The sequence below is a fragment of the Rhinichthys klamathensis genome, unplaced genomic scaffold (assembly GCF_029890125.1).
Source record: "Rhinichthys klamathensis goyatoka isolate OS25496 unplaced genomic scaffold, OSU_Roscu_1.1 h1tg000209l_1, whole genome shotgun sequence".
In the NCBI taxonomy this organism is placed as follows: Eukaryota; Metazoa; Chordata; class Actinopteri; order Cypriniformes; family Leuciscidae; genus Rhinichthys; species Rhinichthys klamathensis.
In genome coordinates this window covers 1,777,823-1,797,123 of record NW_026606734.1, presented here as the reverse complement: position 1 = coordinate 1,797,123, position 19,301 = coordinate 1,777,823, and the positions used below count along the sequence as shown (strand labels likewise).

General features: G+C 36.7%; 1 protein-coding gene across 1 annotated transcript in view; it reads left to right on the top strand.

Annotated features, from left to right (window-relative positions):
• Nucleotides 1–19,301, top strand: part of dnah3 (dynein axonemal heavy chain 3) — a 44,804-nt gene that overhangs the window by 6,612 nt on the left and 18,891 nt on the right. The window contains exons 8-44 of the mRNA XM_056263654.1: nt 793–988; nt 1,683–1,862; nt 3,567–3,700; nt 3,789–3,885; nt 3,982–4,160; nt 4,860–5,044; nt 5,233–5,356; nt 5,616–5,769; nt 5,967–6,111; nt 6,363–6,574; nt 6,926–7,017; nt 7,132–7,246; nt 7,742–7,858; nt 8,180–8,359; nt 8,796–8,932; nt 9,057–9,258; nt 9,346–9,438; nt 9,520–9,630; nt 9,724–9,838; nt 10,427–10,625; nt 10,759–10,867; nt 10,979–11,092; nt 11,199–11,375; nt 11,597–11,688; nt 11,796–12,015; nt 12,094–12,228; nt 12,558–12,669; nt 13,425–13,666; nt 13,756–13,856; nt 14,597–14,702; nt 14,782–14,911; nt 15,023–15,259; nt 15,565–15,668; nt 17,578–17,872; nt 18,418–18,597; nt 18,688–18,811; nt 19,088–19,244. Of these exons, the coding sequence (XP_056119629.1) occupies nt 793–988; nt 1,683–1,862; nt 3,567–3,700; nt 3,789–3,885; nt 3,982–4,160; nt 4,860–5,044; nt 5,233–5,356; nt 5,616–5,769; nt 5,967–6,111; nt 6,363–6,574; nt 6,926–7,017; nt 7,132–7,246; nt 7,742–7,858; nt 8,180–8,359; nt 8,796–8,932; nt 9,057–9,258; nt 9,346–9,438; nt 9,520–9,630; nt 9,724–9,838; nt 10,427–10,625; nt 10,759–10,867; nt 10,979–11,092; nt 11,199–11,375; nt 11,597–11,688; nt 11,796–12,015; nt 12,094–12,228; nt 12,558–12,669; nt 13,425–13,666; nt 13,756–13,856; nt 14,597–14,702; nt 14,782–14,911; nt 15,023–15,259; nt 15,565–15,668; nt 17,578–17,872; nt 18,418–18,597; nt 18,688–18,811; nt 19,088–19,244 (5,602 nt within the window). The remainder of the gene's footprint in view (nt 1–792; nt 989–1,682; nt 1,863–3,566; nt 3,701–3,788; nt 3,886–3,981; nt 4,161–4,859; nt 5,045–5,232; nt 5,357–5,615; nt 5,770–5,966; nt 6,112–6,362; nt 6,575–6,925; nt 7,018–7,131; nt 7,247–7,741; nt 7,859–8,179; nt 8,360–8,795; nt 8,933–9,056; nt 9,259–9,345; nt 9,439–9,519; nt 9,631–9,723; nt 9,839–10,426; nt 10,626–10,758; nt 10,868–10,978; nt 11,093–11,198; nt 11,376–11,596; nt 11,689–11,795; nt 12,016–12,093; nt 12,229–12,557; nt 12,670–13,424; nt 13,667–13,755; nt 13,857–14,596; nt 14,703–14,781; nt 14,912–15,022; nt 15,260–15,564; nt 15,669–17,577; nt 17,873–18,417; nt 18,598–18,687; nt 18,812–19,087; nt 19,245–19,301) is intronic.

Genomic DNA, 19,301 nt, shown 5'->3' with positions numbered 1-19,301 from the left:
TCAATTAGTCATAGCAATGTCCTGATGCTCTCATGGGATATACTGAACATTTACTGGACTGTGGTAAATGTACATTTGAATAAGGTCAGCGTTGTGTGTGGACAATTGTGTTGTTGTTTAAATAGTTCTCTTCGTCTTGGCTACCTTTGTTCTCAACTCTGTATCCATGGTCTCCTCAAACTACCCAGAGAATCGCACACAATACAAGCTTTTAAAGTTTTGAATGAGGGTTTAAACAATGGGGAAATAAAGAGCAATCTGGACCTGCTTTAACACGCAGGGTGTCAGTGGCTCTACAGCAACAGTCAGTGTGAAGTGTTTAGAAGATATACTGCAGGAAATGGGAATTTCAGTCTGACGTATTCACTGAATGGACTGACTGAATCAGTCAATAACAAGTAATGTTGGTGATTGACTGGTGTACTATATTACAAGTTTCTAAAGCCTTAATTATAGCTTTGTGTGAGACTTTTATTTCTGTCCATCATATTTTACCTCTCAAAAACAGTTTTTAGACACCTTTTTATCACAGAATTTTAAATGTACATTTTATACAATAAGATGACTTCTTTAACTTTTGAAGATTAAGACATTTGAGAATATCTTGCACTTAAGCACAGAAAATAAAAATCAAATTGGTTAACTGGGATCATGAACATACCAACTCAAGAAGTGAATTTTGATATACAGCCAAGCAGAAAAATGAAGGTAAAATTTAAAGAAAAATATTAAAAGTTACATATAACATATCACCTGTTTCCTCTGGTGTGTCTGTGTGTGTGTGTTGTGTAGCTGGCTGCCCAGCTGTGCTTCTCTTTTTGTGACCTTTAAAGACTTGTGGTTGCCACTGGTGCCGAAGAAAGCAAGCATCGCCCCGGTAAAGGCCCAAAAACTCTTCTTCTCTGTGGCTGCACTGATGTCACTGCAGCTGCGCAGTCTGGTGGTCGCATCACTACAGGATCTGCTGCAGTTTTTCCAGCTACATCAGGTACTGAAACCAGTGACACTAGCAACGTTTATATTGACATCTTTTGTTTCAAAATGAAATCATTCCGCTTGATGAATTCGTACATAGTGTTTACATGAATGCTAAATAATGTCATCATGATGCTTATATTTATCAAGCAGTAAATACAGCCCTTCCCATGCCTAAAGCTTGAGTCTGAAGCAAGGCCTGTTGGGACAACGATTTGCCTAATTTACTCCGATTGACGTGGTTACATTACTTTTTTTATTCCGACTCTGCTACTAGTTTGATTACGGTCAGACTATTAGGGTCCATGTAAACGCAGCTACTGATATGTTTTATCCTGCTGATGCTGTCTTAACATTATTCAATCTAGTTACTGAGCATGTGCTTGCATTTATGGGTATATGTACACGTCTGTTTGTTTGCTGATGCATGCTTTTTGAGAGTTATTGTGTATATTTATTATATTTGGTATGTTGTGTATTTTACATTTATTTTACCACTGTAAAAATCACTCTAGCTTACTGTCTTGTGGATCTTTATGCCTTTTAAAAAACAGACACAATTTTCCATTAATAAACAGTTCTTAATAATATACATCTAACATTTCATCTACCAAGTAATACAGGTCATTTGCCTAATTGTTGCTGTATATACACTACCATTCAAAAGTATGAGGTCGGTTAGATTTTCTATGTTTTTTTTGTTGCAGGATGGTAATAATTTTGGGGAGTGTTTTAATGAGCTGCAGTATACACAGCGTCCAGTGTTACTGGTGAAGTTAAGACTCGAGGACCCCAGAATTGCATTCGAACCTTCACTGCAGAGCTGCTGGGAGCTCATACAACAAGCGTTCACACAGATCATCAACAGCGCCCACAACATACCACGGGTAAACACACATATACTTTTATTTAACAAAAAGAGGACTCCCTGATGATTTCTAATGTTATAGTATACTATAGTTTACATTTTATAAGGATATTTTCTTTAGTAGAGAGGATTGGTATGACTTTCATTTGCATTACTCATATTATGTCTGCAAAGTTCAGGTTGAGTGGCTACCAATCTTTACTTACATTGGTAAGAGTTATTTTTGGACCTGGAATATGCACACAAACACAATCACTTTGTCATAATTTTACACAAACAATGAAAATTGAATTTCTAGCAGATGTTCTACACTCTAACAACAACAACTAGATTGCTTCCATTAAAATGAAAATGAAGTCATCATTTACTCACCTTGGTGTTATTGTATAATTTTACTGTATGCCTGTCTTTTTTGGACCACAAAAAGATTGTTTAAAAAAAAAGTCACACTCATGCTTGTCCATATAATGGCAGTAAATAGCAAACAGCATCAACCTTTAAAATATTATGCATAAGTATCATAGAATGATCCCATGCGACACATGCCGTATATTCTAAGTGTTCTGGCGGTATATTAGAGGGTTTGGTGGAAAACAAACCTAAATTTAATGCATTATTTAACAAAATTCCTCTCCATGGTCGTTGATCTTCAGTGCTCGACTGCACATTCTTGAGACTCTATTAGCACACAAGTTTTGAGAAATCAAGATTAATAATAACGCCATATAAAATACAATCCATGTACTCAGCTGTCATTCTAACTGTCATCTGACCACTGGAGATATTTAACTCAGTGAAGAAAGTTCACTGACACTTTTTGGGGGATTTCTAGGAGTTGTATTTTATGTTGTGTTTTTATTCATCTTGATGACTTAATTTTCATTTTTGGTTTAAAGGGGCACTTGGCAACTATTTCAGCTTAATAAAACCGTTTAGAAATCATTTGGATGGTTTAATAACCTGTTCTGGAGAGAATGGTGGCTTCCCCCGCTCCCCCCAGCGTTCCCAGGCGGAAAACTAACCTTGCAACATGGGGACTAACGTCCCGGTAAGTTGGAAATAGGAAGTCTCGTGAGAAACGAGAACGAGCGAGAAACACAAACTGATTTATGGCAATTCGAGATAATTCTATGATACTTTGTGTGAAGTATTACCCACCTCGGTAGACACAGCTCCACACGATAAAGTTGGCTGGCTCCGATAATAACAAATGCACATGAGCAGCGGTAGAAAGCAGGAGGAAGGTGCCGCAAGTGAGTTTTTTTATAACAGTCTTGTGAAAATATACGCCGCACAGCTGTGAAGGTGATGATACACAGGGCAACTTTTTGAGCAATGTTGCTGGGCAATCTTGCTGAGCGATTGTTGCTTGGGTACTTTCCCATTGAAAATGGGCAATAAATTTCTATCTGGATAATTTAGATCGGTCGTGGGCCCTGTGTCTCATCTGGTTGCCCGTTGATGGCAACATTGCCCTGCAACATTGCCCAAAAAGTTGCCCTGTGTATCATCACCTTATGGGGAGCTCGATGAGAAAACATGCAACAACAAAAGTGAAAATCAGCGAAGAAATGGCTAGAGTTGCCAAGTGCCCCTTTAACTATCCCTTTTAATGAAGCTTCTGAGTTTAGGCACAGTGTAAGGCAGAACAAAATTAAACCTAGTACATACTTAAACCATCACTTTTAAACCAGAAATCCAAATGAGTGATCTTTTCTTTCAGGTGGAAGATAAACTTTTCCCAGAGTTTGGAGAAACATTAATTCTGCGCTCAGTGAGACCCAACGAGTCGCTGGTGAAAGACCTCATGAACAGAGCGAGAGAGATCTTTCAGAGGAACACCGTTGGGCCCCAGAGGTCCGCTATCATTCGGAGAGCATGTTTTCCAGTAGAAAAGCTTCAAATTAAGATTGAATCACACTGTAGTTTGTCTGTGCTTGTGTAGGTATCTGGATGTGTATAAGAAGTACACTGATTCCCTGGACCGTCAAGACATACTGAACTTCCTTAAAAACAAACACTCACTGCAGGGCTTTACTAAGGTTAGCTTTTCTAGTGTGTGCATTGCAGCCTTATAGACAACACAAGGGTGAAATACTTCCTTGTAAAGCAAGATGTTTCTTCTTTGTGACCTGTAGAAAATCACAGGTGTGCAGAACGTGTGGAAGGAGATCACATCACTGCATGTGACAGTCCCTCTGTCCCTGTTCTGTCTGGATGCGGTGAACCTGAACCAAGATCTGTGTGACAAGGCAGAGCATCTCATAGATCTTCTTACCACGTTTGTGATGGAGGAGAACCGAGAACTCAACAAGAGGTGGGTGGAAACAGTCTGAAATGTCCTTCACAATAAAGCCAGCTTCAAAATTCTTGTTTCGTTTTGTTGACATTTTAAAGTTAAAGGTTTTTACAGAGGGGATTTTGGATAATTATTTTTAGCACTCAGAAAATACTGTCAAGAGCCAGAAATACATTATCACAATGTTTTAAGAAATAAAGTGTAATATAAATGAGTCAAATGATATATGAACAAACCCCTCTGTAAAACCCTTCAGAATATAGATAGTAATTGAACCGTAAAGTTTGGTGTATGAAAGTGCTTCTAAAGTGAGATTTCTAGAATAAACTAATTTTAAGAAAATGGCCTTTAAAGCTATATATTATTATTAAAAATTTACAGACAGAAATAGATGAAGTGTAATAAAATAAGCACTTAAATGTGTATTTTAGTCTGAATAAGACAAGTTATGGAAGGAGAATATGTCAAAATATCAAAATTGATCAATGCCTGAAAATACAATAGTTTTACCTGTAGTGACTTGCCTTATAATAATTTCTTATTAAACTTCCTGTTGCCTTCAAAAACATGACACATTATTTAAATGAAATGATATTGTTTTTAGCTGATTTTTAGTTGATAGCAGTTTCATTAGCTATTTTCACACATTGTTTGTATGAGGTATTATATTATATCATATACCGTTTATAGCATATAGCATTTATTATTCTACAATAGTATCTGCTATCGTTACGATGAGATTACGGACAGAATCACGAGCAAGCTGAGTAACACAGAGGAGCTGGTGGAGTTAAATCAGTACCTGAAACACACAAGTGAAGTCACCGTACACAAACTCCGCCATGAGATTGAGGAAGCTGTCAAGAGACTTGACTTCCTACTCGACTATGCCACCCTACCAGGTAAACTTCCTCTGTGTAATGTGTGCATGCAAATACTTTTAATACTACTCAATTACAGTTTTACTAATATTTCAACCCACTTTTCACTCACAATCTCTCAGTGTGTGTTTGCCTTCTGCATTTGGGGGAGTCTGGGTCTTGTGGGAACACTTTTTCTTTAAAAATCCTTAAGACTTCTTTTTTCACAGTGGAGGATATGAAGTTGTTCAGCTCTGTGATCCACTGGCCTGAGCAGATTCTGTCATCGATTGAATCCAGTAAGGATAAACTGAACAATCAGAAAGATCAGGCTGAGATCAATCTGATGAAAAGGTGCTTAAACACGGATATGCACACACACAAACACACACACACACACACACACACACACACACACACACACACACTTCAACTTCAACTTTTATTTATTTATATAGCACATTTAATAGCAACGTTGTTGCCCAAAGTGCTTCACAGTTAACTAAAAACAGTAAGACATTCATGTATAAAGACATATACACACACACAAACACACACACATATCCTACACAGCTTAAACAAACCATGCGGTTATCATACGTTTCATCCTCAGAATAGGGAAGTTAGAGGAGACGATGAAGGTTCTGGACAAAGATGTGGACATCTTTAAGATGAAAGAAAAGATGACTTTGGATGAGAATAAGTACAATGTGGAGAAACTCAATAAGATCAGCATCAGCATGGAAGCCACTGTCAAAGAGATCGAGGTTTGTGTTTGATATTATCACTCTTTTCCAAGAGCTACCTGGGTCAAATGCAATGCAGATAAAACATAAATAAATAATAAATAAAAATGGGAGATGAGTCAAGACAAGAGAAAGACTGATTATGAATTCCGAAATCAAATTAACTATTTATGTCTTTTTTTGATTAAATGAAATGTAAAAATGTGTGTTTATTTCAGGGCATTAATAAAGAAGAGAGTTTGCTGGACAAAGAACAGAGTCAGTTTCCCATCTTACAAACAATAATGGCCAAGAAACAGCCGTACGACCAGCTGTGGATCACGGGTCTTGATTTTCAGACCAAATCTGATGTGTGGATGAATGGTAAAACACATGCTGTCATATTTCCTGTTGGAATTATTATATCTGATTGGACAAACATTAGTATAATAAAGAAAGACATCCATTTGTCCTGTCGATGATGTTGTTTTTCACTCTCAACTGTATTTTTTTTCTGTTGTGTCTCAACTTTTCCTGGATCTCAAAGATATATATATTAAGCATCTAAATCAGTTTGGCATGTGATCTTTATTGTTGTGTGAGTGTTTCATAAGTCTTCTGTATTTGATCTCGAGGTCCTTTCCGAAGCATGAACGCAGAAACGGTGTCAGAGGAGTTAGCAAACATGTGGCGCACCATGTATAAACTTGCAAAGACGTTCTCAGAGCGGACGGCTCCCGGACGTGTCACGGAGAACTTCAAGAAAAAGATTGACAAATTCAAACAACACCTGCCTATTTTGACAACTATCTGCAACCCAGGCCTGAAGGACAGACACTGGGAGATGGTACGACAGTAGTATACGTAACGCTTTATTTATTAGTGAAACTCACTCGCAGACGTTCAAAGGGACAGTCATTTTTGACATTGAATAATTTGATTCCTTTGAACAGGTCATGTATTTTTTTCTTCAAAAGTGCTGCATTTAGCTAAATTCTGCTTTATGACAATAAATAGCTTTAGTAGCCAAACTACTGTTTTAAAAATGTATTAACATATTGACATTTAAATTATGTTGGATATGTATTAACATCTGAAATACTATTTTTTTGCCTGTTTATTTACCATTATAGTTGCATTTCCTCACTGTTTGATGGATGTGAATTATTTTTTTTATTTTTTTTTTGGCTGATATCAGATAAGTAATACAGTGGGATTTGATGTTAAACCAGACGAGGACACCCCACTCATCAAGATGGTGGAGCTCGGATTGTCGAAATATTCAGACCAGTAAGGCTTAACTTTTAAAATGATCTTTAGTGTGAAACCATGTTGCTTGATGCAATCGGAATTAGTCAGAATCACTCTTTTATGAGTCGTGTCTCTCTCTCTGTCTGTCTGCAGGCTGGAGGAAATTGGCGCTTCCGCCAGTAAAGAATACTCTCTGGAAAAGTCCCTGGAGAAAATGAAACGGGAGTGGACCGAGCTCCGCTTTGGGTTTTCCCCGTATAAGGACACGGTAAAACACACTTCTTATGATGCACTTTAATGTGGCATGATGAAAGTGGCATTTTGTTAAATAAATGATCTATTTATTATATTTTACTTAACCTGTTGTCATTAATATTTAATGTATGTATGAATAAATCTGTTTTTATTACAGCCACCGATTAAATGACGAATTGGAGTAGAAACAGTTATATCATTTAAAAGCTGATATAAAACTGTCTGAAGTGCATTTTAAAAGTTTATAAACTGTTTTTATATCAGTGTTGATTACTGAATAAATTTGATTCATTATATTTTTATAAAATATTTATTTTTTTGTTTCGGTTTTCGGCTAAATGGAAACTTTAAATTTCAGTGTCGGTGGCTGAATCACTACTGATAAACTAAAATGATTATTATTAAAAATATATTTGGCTTTTATTTTAACTACTGTTTATTTTAACAACATTATTTCCTCAACTTTATTCTCCTCAACTTTATTGTGCGTGTGCATTTGTTTGTGAAGGGTACAAGTGTTTTAGCGGCGGTCGATGATATTCAGCTGCTGTTGGATGATCACATCATCAAGACTCAGACTATGAGAGGGTCTCCATTCATCAAACCCATCGAGGCCGATGCAAAGGTTCACAACTTGTTCACCTGCATAGAATTAGCATAAGCATTTCTTGTCACAAAACAAGTTTCCATGACCATTTAATGTACCTTTAAGAAGTCTACATGTAAATAACCTGACTTCTGTGGAATGAGAAACGACAGTGCCAATGACAACTTGTGCAGTTTAGTTTCAATGAAAAAAATTCTAGGTGGACTGGGGAGGAAGTTTTGAGTTGTGCATGTTACAGTATGACTCTGTAAATAATATGATTTAAATAATGTAAATAATATGACCCTGTAAAATAATAATAAGACCCTCGACCCTTTAAATGGTTTTCTCTCTCATTAGACATGGGAGGAGAAGTTGCAGTGCATGCAGGATATATTGGATGCGATGTTGGAGTGTCAAAGCATGTGGATGTATCTAGAGCCCATCTTCAGCTCAGAGGACATCATCGCCCAGATGCCAGAGAATGGACGCAAGTTTGCCATCGTAGACAGTTACTGGAAAAACATTGTCGCTGAAGCGGTGTGTGTGATTGCATTTGTTATTAACTGTATACGACTGTACTGTACATACAGCTAATGACCAGCACCTGTATCTGATAACCATCAGGTTTAATAATAGCAAGCAAAGAGCACACAAAGATGTCCATATCCAAATCCATAGTTTTAATATGTAGTAAATACTGTCATTCCAACAGCTCTCAAGGGTTAATGAGATAATAACTGAGCAGCAAATCAGTGTATTAGAATGATTTCTGAAGGATCATGTGACACTGCAGACTGGAGTAATGATGCTGAAAATTCAAATATATTCAAATAGACAAAAGTCATTTTAAATGGTAATAATATTTCACAATATTGCTGTTTTTACTGTATTTTTGATTAAATAAATGGAGACTTGGTGAACATAAAGAACTTAACATTATTGAGCATGCCATGTGTTTTTTATTTTTTAACAGTTAAAGGACACACATGTATTAGTGGCCACAGAGCAGCCTAACATGCTGGGTCGCCTTCAGGAGTCCAACACCTTTCTGGAGGAAATACAGCAGGGTCTGAACTCATACCTGGAAACAAAGAGACTCTTCTTCCCTCGGTGAGGTTAAACTTGCAGATCTACCTCTTAAAGATGTTAAAATACCCTCAGGTATCTCAGTTTAATGTTCAGAGTCACTATAAATAAGTCACCTCTCTCATACTCTTTATTTCACACTGTATAGGTTTTTCTTCTTATCTAATGATGAGATGTTGGAGATCTTGTCTGAGACGAAGGATCCAATGCGTGTTCAGCCTCATCTTAAGAAGTGTTTTGAGGGCATCGCTAAACTAGAATTCACCCCTGACCTGGAGATCACGGGAATGATCAGCTCAGAGAAAGAGATCGTCCCCTTTATAGAAACCATCTACCCTGCTAAAGCCAAGGTACAGGCAGAGAGAGAAATAAATAAAATTCTCTCATGAGATTTCCTCGCTTGTGCAAATGTGTAATATGTTTCCTGTGTATTTAAGGGAATGGTTGAGAAGTGGCTTCTGCAGGTTGAAAACACAATGCTGATGAGCATCAGAGACGTCATAAAGCAAGGAATGGAGCAGTACTCAGAGGTATAGACACACACAAAGACTTATAAACATGTAGAATATGATCATCAGCGCATCATGTGTGTTTGATTCTGCGTGTTTCAGATGCCTAGGAAGAAGTGGGTGCTGCTGTGGCCCGGTCAGGTCGTGATCTGTGCGTCCTGCATATTCTGGACCAGTGAAGTATCTGATGCTATACAGAACAACACACTTCCTGTGAGCACACGCACACAAACACTTTCAGAGCAGATTTGATTAAGTGCTGCTGGTCTTTTTGTGTGTGAAATTTCTGTTATGCATGTGTTTCAGGCTTACGTTGAGCAGAGTAATGCTCAGATCGCTGATATAGTCGAGCTGGTAAGAGGGAAGTTGCCAGGTGGGGCCAGGATGACTCTGGGTGCTCTTATCGTCATTGATGTTCATGGTAAATGCCATTTTCATCATGGCCAGTTCAATGAACAGCACTTATTTGAAATAGAATTCTTTTGTAACATTATTAATGTCATTCCTGTCACTTTTGATCAACTTAATGCGTCCTTGCTGAATAAAAGAACATTACTGTTATTTTAAATCTTACTTGCTCCAAAGTTTTGAATGGTAGTGTGTCGCGGTTTCCACAAAAACTTTTTCCAACATTGGTAATAATCAGAAATGTTTCTTGAGCAGCAAATCATCATATTAGAATGATTTCTGAAGATCATGTGACACTGAAGACTGGAGTAATGATGATGAAAATTCAGCTTTGATCACAGGAATAAATTACATTTGACATATTCACATAGAAAACCATTCTTTTAAATTTTAATACTTCTTCACAATATTACTGTTTTTTACTGCAGCCGTGGTGAGCATAAGAGACTTCTTTCAAAAACATAAAATTGTTTAATTATTCCAAACTTTTGAGCGGTAGTGTATTTGTTTGCAGCATGATTAATGGTCCCATCTATATTCCTTCGGTGTAGTCTCTGATGTCTAGTATAGTTCATGACTTTTGCCCCTTTGTTCCATTCAGCACGTGATGTTGTGTGCAAGCTGGCCCAGGATGGCGTTTCATCTCTGAATGATTTCCAGTGGATTTCCCAGTTGCGGTATTTCTGGGAAGACGGGGAAGTCATGTTGAGGATGATCACCACTGTGATCAGATATGGATACGAATATCTCGGCAATTCACCACGCCTGGTCATAACACCACTAACTGATCGCTGCTACAGGTGCACTCACATAAACACACTAAAACATTTTGATAATATTTCATTTTATTCCTAGTGTTGAGCTCTTTAATGATCCGGGCGTAGTTGTGGAGTTTTGTTACGTCTGTTATGCTGAATGCTGATTGGTCCTCAGGACTCTGATGGGCGCATTGAAGCTTAATCTGGGCGGAGCTCCAGAGGGTCCTGCGGGAACTGGAAAAACAGAGACGACTAAAGATCTGGCTAAAGCGCTCGCCAAACAGGTGCTCAAAAGGATTTTATGGTGTATATAAAGCTACTACTTCAGTTTAATCTCTGATTACTATTGTTAATGTTATTGTATGTAAGTGACAAACATGTAAATGTGTGTTTAGTGTGTGGTGTTCAACTGTTCTGATGGTCTGGACTACAAAGCGATGAGTAAGTTTTTCAAGGGTCTGGCACAGTCTGGAGCGTGGGCATGTTTCGACGAGTTCAACCGAATAGAGGTCAGTACTGCAGAATAAAAGGCCATAGCTTCACCACAGACTATCAAAAAGAGTGGTAGTCAACACTAACATAAAATTACACACACAATACCTATGTGTATTTCAGGTGGAGGTGTTGTCTGTGGTCGCTCAGCAGATTTTGAGTATTCAGCAGGCCATAATGCGAGACATGAAGACATTTATGTTTGAAGGAACCGAGCTCTCTCTCAACCCAACCTGCTGTGTGTTTATCACCATGAACCCAGGATACGCAGGCAGAGCAGAACTACCCGATAACCTGAAAGTAACCAAAAACAAACATGCTCATATTTACAGAGAAATACTTCTTGAAAACACCAAATACTTAATTATCACTTGTAAGATGTTCATTTTCAGGTTGTAATTTTCTTGTTGTCTGGCTCCATTTGTAACACTTTGAGATAAACAAGAGCTTTACAGGGTTAAATTAATATCTCCATGAATATATTTTCTCCATGTTTTGTGTCTATATTTGTATGTTTGTAGGCTTTGTTCCGCACAGTTGCAATGATGGTTCCGGATTATGGACTGATTGGAGAGATATCACTTTATTCAATGGGATTCACAGCTTCCCGGAGGTAAAATCGGGTCCAACCAGACAATAAAACTAAACAGTTTTTTAGTTTGGTGGGGTTCTATTATTTAAAGTTCCAGTTGTTTTACTTCCTGGTTTTGTGTTTTCCAGCCTGGCTCAGAAGATTGTGGCGACGTATCGCTTGTGCTCGGAGCAGCTCTCGTCTCAAGCGCACTACGATTACGGGATGCGTGCAGTGAAATCAGTCCTGACTGCAGCGGGAAACCTGAAACTCAAATACCCAGAGGAAGACGAGAGTGTTTTGCTGCTAAGAGCTCTCATGGATGTCAACATGGCCAAATTCCTCGCGCAGGATTTACCACTGTTTCAGGTGTGTGAATGTAAATTGCATATTCATTTTGAATGAGTTTGCGTGTGGTTAATGATGGTGTGTTTGTGTGTGTTTTAGGGAATCATCACTGATTTGTTTCCTGGAGTGGTTCTCCCCAAACCAGATTATGATTTACTGTTAAAAGCTTTGGATGACAACATCGCCAGGATGAAACTGCAGCCTGTACCGTGGTTCATCAGCAAAATTATACAAGTACAAAATCTGATCATTCAATGAACATTTATCAGTCACGTCTTTACACTCATTCATTTTTTCCCCCTACAAATTCTGCCTTAAGATTAAAACATTTAGAAAGTAGTTTATATATGAGCATTGATCCAGCTAAAAATTTATTTTAAATGCAAAACCATTATAAAATTTAATTTTAACTCAAAATTTGATTGGAGGATCCTGTTTGAAGTTGTTGCAAAAAGAATAAGCTATTTCTATGTTAATGGGACAAGTCAGACTTTGTTTTTATAACTAAAACTGTCTGTTCAATAAAAAAAGCAAACAATTGAACAGTTTTATTGTGTGTGCAGGTGTATGAGATGATGCTGGTCAGGCACGGCTTCATGATTGTTGGCGAGCCAATGGGTGGAAAAACTTCAGCTTATAAAGTTCTGGCTGGCGCTTTGGGAGACCTTTATAAGGGTAATCAGGCCATAATAAGTGTTTTTTTTTTATATTAATCTTTTGTATATATATAACCTTTCAGACGTTTGGAATTTTTTTTTTTTTTTTTTTTATGTTTTAAAAAATAAGTCTCACACCAAGGCTGCATTTATTTGTTCAAAAATACAGTAAAAACAGTAATATTGTGAAATATTATTAAAATTTAAAATAACTGTTTTCTATTTTAATATATTTAAAAATAGAATTTATTCCTGTAATGCAAAGCTGAATTTTCAGCATCTTTACAGCAGACTTCAGTCACATGATCCTTCAGAAATCATTTTAATATGCTGATTTGCTGCTCAATTATTATCAATTATTATTAGTGCAAAATTATTAATAATGGATATTTTTATTATCATTATTGAAAACAGTTTTTGTTGCTTAATATTTTAGTGAAAAGTGTGATAAAATATTCAGGATTCTTTGATGCATAGACAGTTCAAAAGAACAGCATTTATTTGTAATAAAAATCTTTTGTAGCATCATAAATGTGTTTAAATATGTGATTGCATCCTTTTTTTTACTGTATATTTGATCAAATAAATGCAGCCTTGCTTAATAAGAGACTTCTTTCAAAAACAAAAATATCTTAATTATTCCAAACTTGGGAGTGTTAGTGTATATACATTTACATCTGCATATAAATATAAATCAATAACTATTTGTTGAAATGATGTGGAGTCATAACCAAACATGTAATCATGCTGTGTTTGTGTTATTTGTCTATATAGAAGGACTGATGGAAGAGTTTGCGGTAGATTTCCGCATCATTAATCCGAAGGCGATCACTATGGGGCAGCTATATGGCTGTTTTGATCCAGTGAGTCACGAGTGGTCAGACGGCGTTTTGGCCACCTCATTCAGACAACAGGCCCAGTGCACCACAGACGACCGTCAGTGGATCGTTTTCGACGGGCCTATTGATGCGGTCTGGATTGAGAACATGAACACCGTTTTGGATGATAACAAGAAGGTACATTTACATTTTCATTGGTGCAGAAAACATATCTAAAGGGCTTCAGGTTCAGTGCTGGTGTCTGATGTGTTTGCTGTGTTGAACAGCTGTGTCTTATGAGTGGTGAGATCATTCAGATGAGTTCTAAAATGAGTCTGATCTTTGAGCCTGCGGATCTTGAACAGGCGTCACCGGCTACTGTGAGCAGGTAAACAACATACACTCACCTGCTCCACACTGTTACACTAATTCAACATACAATACTCATATGGAAGTCTAAAAAGTATATGAATCGGCACAATTGTTTTCAACATTTTGAGCAGCAAGTCAGCATATTAGAATGATTTCTGAAGGACCATGTGACACTGAAGACTAAAGTAATGATGCTGAAAATTCAGCTTTCAATCACAGGATTGAAAATAAATTACATTATTTTACATTATATTCAAACAGATTGTAAATAATATTTCACAATATTACAGTTTTTATTGTATTGTTGATCAATTAAATGGAGCCTTGTTGAGCAGAAGAGACTTTTTCAAAAACATTTAAAAACCGTTCTAACCCCAAACATTTGAATGGTGTTGTATGTCTGAATATTTCACGATAAATCTCATAAACTGTACACTTAACATTTTGTATAATTATAGAATGTAATTGCATAATTTTATATAATAACATTGATTATAATCTCATATAGAGTGGTTAATTTCCTCATTAAAGAGGTCAAGTACAGTCTTTTTTCTTGATTTAAAAAATTTAAATAATTGTTTATTGTAAATATTAATAAATTTATAATTCAGATTCTCGTGATTACCATATTTTGTGAATATGTAAGCTTGCACCAGACTTTATTATCATATGGGTGCATAAAATGTACTTTTACACCCAAGTTGTTTTGCTCTAACACGTTTGATGGCTTTTAAAGAGTGTATGTGTTGTGTTTAGGTGCGGAATGATCTATATGGAGCCGCATCAGTTGGGCTGGACTCCTCTGAGAGACTCCTACATGAACACATTACCTGAGAGCCTGGAAGATGAACACAGAACACTGGTGAGAAAGACACTCATGCACATGTTATAATGTATGGTTTTAAACATTTCTGAATGCCATTGTGTGTGTTTTGTTGAAGATCACTGAACTCTTTGACTGGCTGGTTCAGCCTTGTTTGGACTTTATATACCACGAGTGTGGATTCTTAGTCCAGACGTCACCCATTCACCTGGCCTATAGCCTGATGCGCCTGTATACCTGCCTACTGGGTACATCCACACAAAAATATGTACACTATACATATGTTTTAATCTTATAAAGCTTTTTCAATCTGTTTGTTCATGTCACATTTGATTTGAGGAGTATGTTTATTTGTGCAGACGAGATTTTTCAGTCAGGAAAGGAAGGAGCAGAATCTATGACGAGTCAGCAGGTGACGCTGTGGCTGCAGGCTCTGTTCCTCTTCGCTGTGGTGTGGAGTCTGGGAGGAACCATCAACGGCAACAGCAGGATAAAGTTTGACACCTTCTACCGAAACCTTGTCATGGGCACAATCACAGATCACCCGCGACCCCAGAGTGTGAAACTCAACAAAAGCAATGTTTTCCCAGAGAGAGGTCCACATGATGTTTTTGGTTGACTATTTAATTGCACGGTTCCTGCAGTCATGGAAACCCCAGAAATATAACGCAGTTGTGATTGAATATAAATATTTTCTCATAGTCCCTGCAGATTCTTAACTTCTTAACAGATTCGAAGAGAAGATATGTTTAAAGGCATATTTTCCTGTATAAAAACCAAAAGTCAAAAAGAGAGCTGAGATTGATGCGAATAACATTATTAATAAGTTGACACCAATCAAGAGTCATATACAGTAACTTTATTAATCGTCAGCTGTCTGTTTGTTCTGTTCTCCACACAGGCACCGTCTATGATTATTATTTCCATAAGCAGGGCCCTGGTCAGTGGAACAACTGGACAGAATCCATCTCTAAAGAGGACAGAGTCATACCTGCAAGCGCAAAAGTTAGTACATGCAAATCAGGGTTATTATAGTTAACTTGTAAAACTACAAGACCCCATCTAAAGCCATGAAAAATGTGTTGATTAAAATAAAGTAAACATTAACTAAAATTAAAAATATATTTTATTTCAGCTAGTTGCCCAAGCAACATTACTCATTTTCATTAAGTTTTCAACTTGACTCAACAAGTCATTCAACTTGATGCACAAACATAACTAAAACTATCTGTATATCTGCTTATTTATCTCATAAAAATTACAAAAAACACAAAAAAGCCATAAAAAATTAACTAAAATACAAATAAAATAAAAACTCATTAAAAAAATTGATAAAAACTAAAATAGTATCTTAGTGATACTAAAATAACATTGATACACATATCAGTCCCTCCAGGATTTCACGATTTTTTTATGTGATTTTTGCGATCAAAATGACTGATTTTGTGGTGGTAATTTCCAAAAATTTGTGAAAAAATTTGCGATTTTTATATTTTATAATTAGGACATCACATTTACCATAATAGTATTATGTCAGATGCACAATAGTCATACATGACACAAATCACAAACAAAATGCATAAAGCTTGTTTATTTGGTCTAATCAAATTCTTTTTTTTTAATTATGCTGTAGCCTATTGTTGTTGCTTGATTAACATTAACAACAGCAGGTAAATTAGGTTACTGTCACTTTAAGACCTACTACAGTAATGACAAACGTCCCAATCAGTTATTACTGATTGTTTTACGTAAATACTTGCCAAGATGAATATTTTGAAGTAATTGTAGCTATGTGTATTTGTTCAAGCGCTATAAAGAGAATTCAATATTCTAACTAGGCCGACAGGCGGTGATACGCAGTCAGTCAGTAAGTCACACACACACACACACACACACACTTGCAGTCAGAGACAGACTGTCACTCGACTGGCTGAAATTAGTTCTCTTTCACGGTATACTGCGCTTTTAATAATTCTTTTTAGTACCATCGAGCATATAATACTTTTTGTTATGTCATTCAATCATGTTAAACGCATTAACAAGTTTGCCGTACTGCCCAATGAAAACCTGGGCGCTGAGAGGGCAGGAGAGACGCTTTTTCTTTCGCCATGTTTCTGACAGACCGCTCACAGACATCACGCGTGCGCAACATCTATTCTGTAATCTGTACCCACGTAAAAATGCATTGAAACTTTAATAAACTAGAGATCAATTGGGTAATTATAATTTAATGTTTTGAGAGGACTTTTTTAGATTTTTTGTGATTATTTTGCGGTTTAATTAGGAATTATGCAGGATCGCAAAAAAATGCGACATTTTGTTGATTTTGCGTTGTATTCAGCGATCGCAGAATCGCGAAAAACTGGAGGGACTGACATATACACAATTATAATTGCTTTTGTAAATTTGTTGCAAATAAATTCCCTTAGTCAAAAAAACAGTTTTACCAGATTTAAAAAGAGTTTTCAAATGTCATTGAAATAAGGTCTCATTTATTAACATTAGTTACTGCATTAACTAACATGAGCTAACAATAAGCAATATATTTTTTACAGCATTTATAAACCATTGTTAATCTTAGTTAATAAACATTTTCATATTTATGTCAGTTCAGTGTGTGAACTAATGTTAACGGATACAACTTTTTATCTTAATGTATTAGTAAATGTTGAGATTAACATTATCTAGGATTAATAAATGCTGTAGAAGTGTTGTTCATTGTTTGTTCATGTTAACAAATGAAACCTTATAGGAAAGTCTGAAAATTAATTCTAAATATATTCTTAAAGTAAGCCTGTAGAGGACATTAGTGATGGCCTAGATAGATCACTGTCTACCAGGGGTGAATGCATCGAAGGGAAAAATTCACATCACACTCTTTATATGTCCTTTGATGTCTCTGTCTCTCTCTCAGGTGTCTGATCTTATCATACCCACGGCAGAAACGTCACGGCAGCTCTTCTTCCTCAGGACGTACCTGTCACATGAAGTGCCCGTGCTGATTGTGGGACCCACAGGAACCGGCAAGTCTGTGATCAACAACAACTTCCTGATGTCGCTCCCGAAGGAGCGCTACACTCCCATCTGCATCAACTTCTCCGCCCGCACCTCTGCCAACCAAACCCAGGACATCATCATGTCCAAACTGGACCGCCGCCGCAAGGGCGTGTTTGGCCCGCCGATGGGGAAGAAATGCATTATCTATGTTGGTAAGAACTAGATCTGTTACAAACATTGATTGTCTAAGGCTAAGACATTGCTGTGACTAATGCTGTAAATGTAATAGTTTCACAAGTTCTGAAAAAGTTTCCCTGCAAAATAGTGGTTTTAGTTTGTGCTTATGTACATCTGCTTCATTAATTGATCTCTAGAGAATTAAATGAATGCACTGATAAAGAAATAAATACATAAACAGAGTTGTAAAACAATTCTAATTAAACTACAGCGTGCCACATATTATGTTCTTAGACAATGGCCCGTTTTCACAGACATACATGCCTTAGAAAAAAAAACATTAGTTGTGTGGATTTTGAGTCAAAACAATAGCACTGACATTTTAAGATATGTCAGTTCAAGTTGCTTTCAGTTAAACCAGCTCAAACATGCATTTTAGTCTGTGACTAGGTTTAAGCCTTGTATGTGAAACTGGGGGAATATGTAATAAATAAACATAATAAATATTCTGCTACTTTCCTTTAATTTTGTGACCTAGCAGAGATTAAAACTATCTTTGCTATTGTAAAACTTCCTGTAGATGATCTGAACATGCCTGCAAAAGAGATATACGGTGCTCAGCCGCCCATTGAATTGCTGCGGCAGTGGATCGATCATCATCATTGGTATGATAAAAAAGACACATCCAGATTGGATATTGAGGATGTGCTGTATATGTCTGCTATGGGGCCCCCTGGTGGAGGGAGAAATGACATTACAGGTACATTTCTGATCCTAAAAATGCTTAAAACAGTGACAAAGAAGAAAATGACGAAGGCTAATATTGTTATGTGTCTTTCTTCCCTCACAGGGCGATTGACACGTCACCTAAACATTATATCAATCGACACATTTGATGATGAGACTCTAGGTAACATCTTCACATCCATCACCGACTGGCACTTCAGCAATGGTTTTGATGCGTCTTTCTACAGGTGTGTGTTGATGTAAAGTGGCCCCAAAAAAAGTATTTAGACACTTAAGTCCAACTTAAAAATGTCTCTATGTGATTGCATTATCTATATAAAGATTAAAATATTATTAAATATTACTAAAAAAATATTTTGTGACATATTTAGAATACATATAGCGAAATCATACTTACAAGCCAAACCTTTGAAGTTTGGCTTAAGATTCCAAATTGTTTTTGTAACCACTGTTTGATAAAAGAAAAGAGATTAAATATTTCTGGGTATGTGTATTTGTTGTAGGTTGGGTAAAATCATGGTTCAAGCTACTATGGCTGTGTACAAGGATGCAATCGAGAGTTTCCTCCCAACACCGTCTAAATCTCATTATATTTTTAACCTGCGTGATTTTGCGAGGGTGATTAGGGGCGTAATGCTGTGTCCATCAACGCACATGCAGGTAAATGCACACACGTATATTTCTATGTAAAGGCTAAGTAAATACACTAAATAGTTT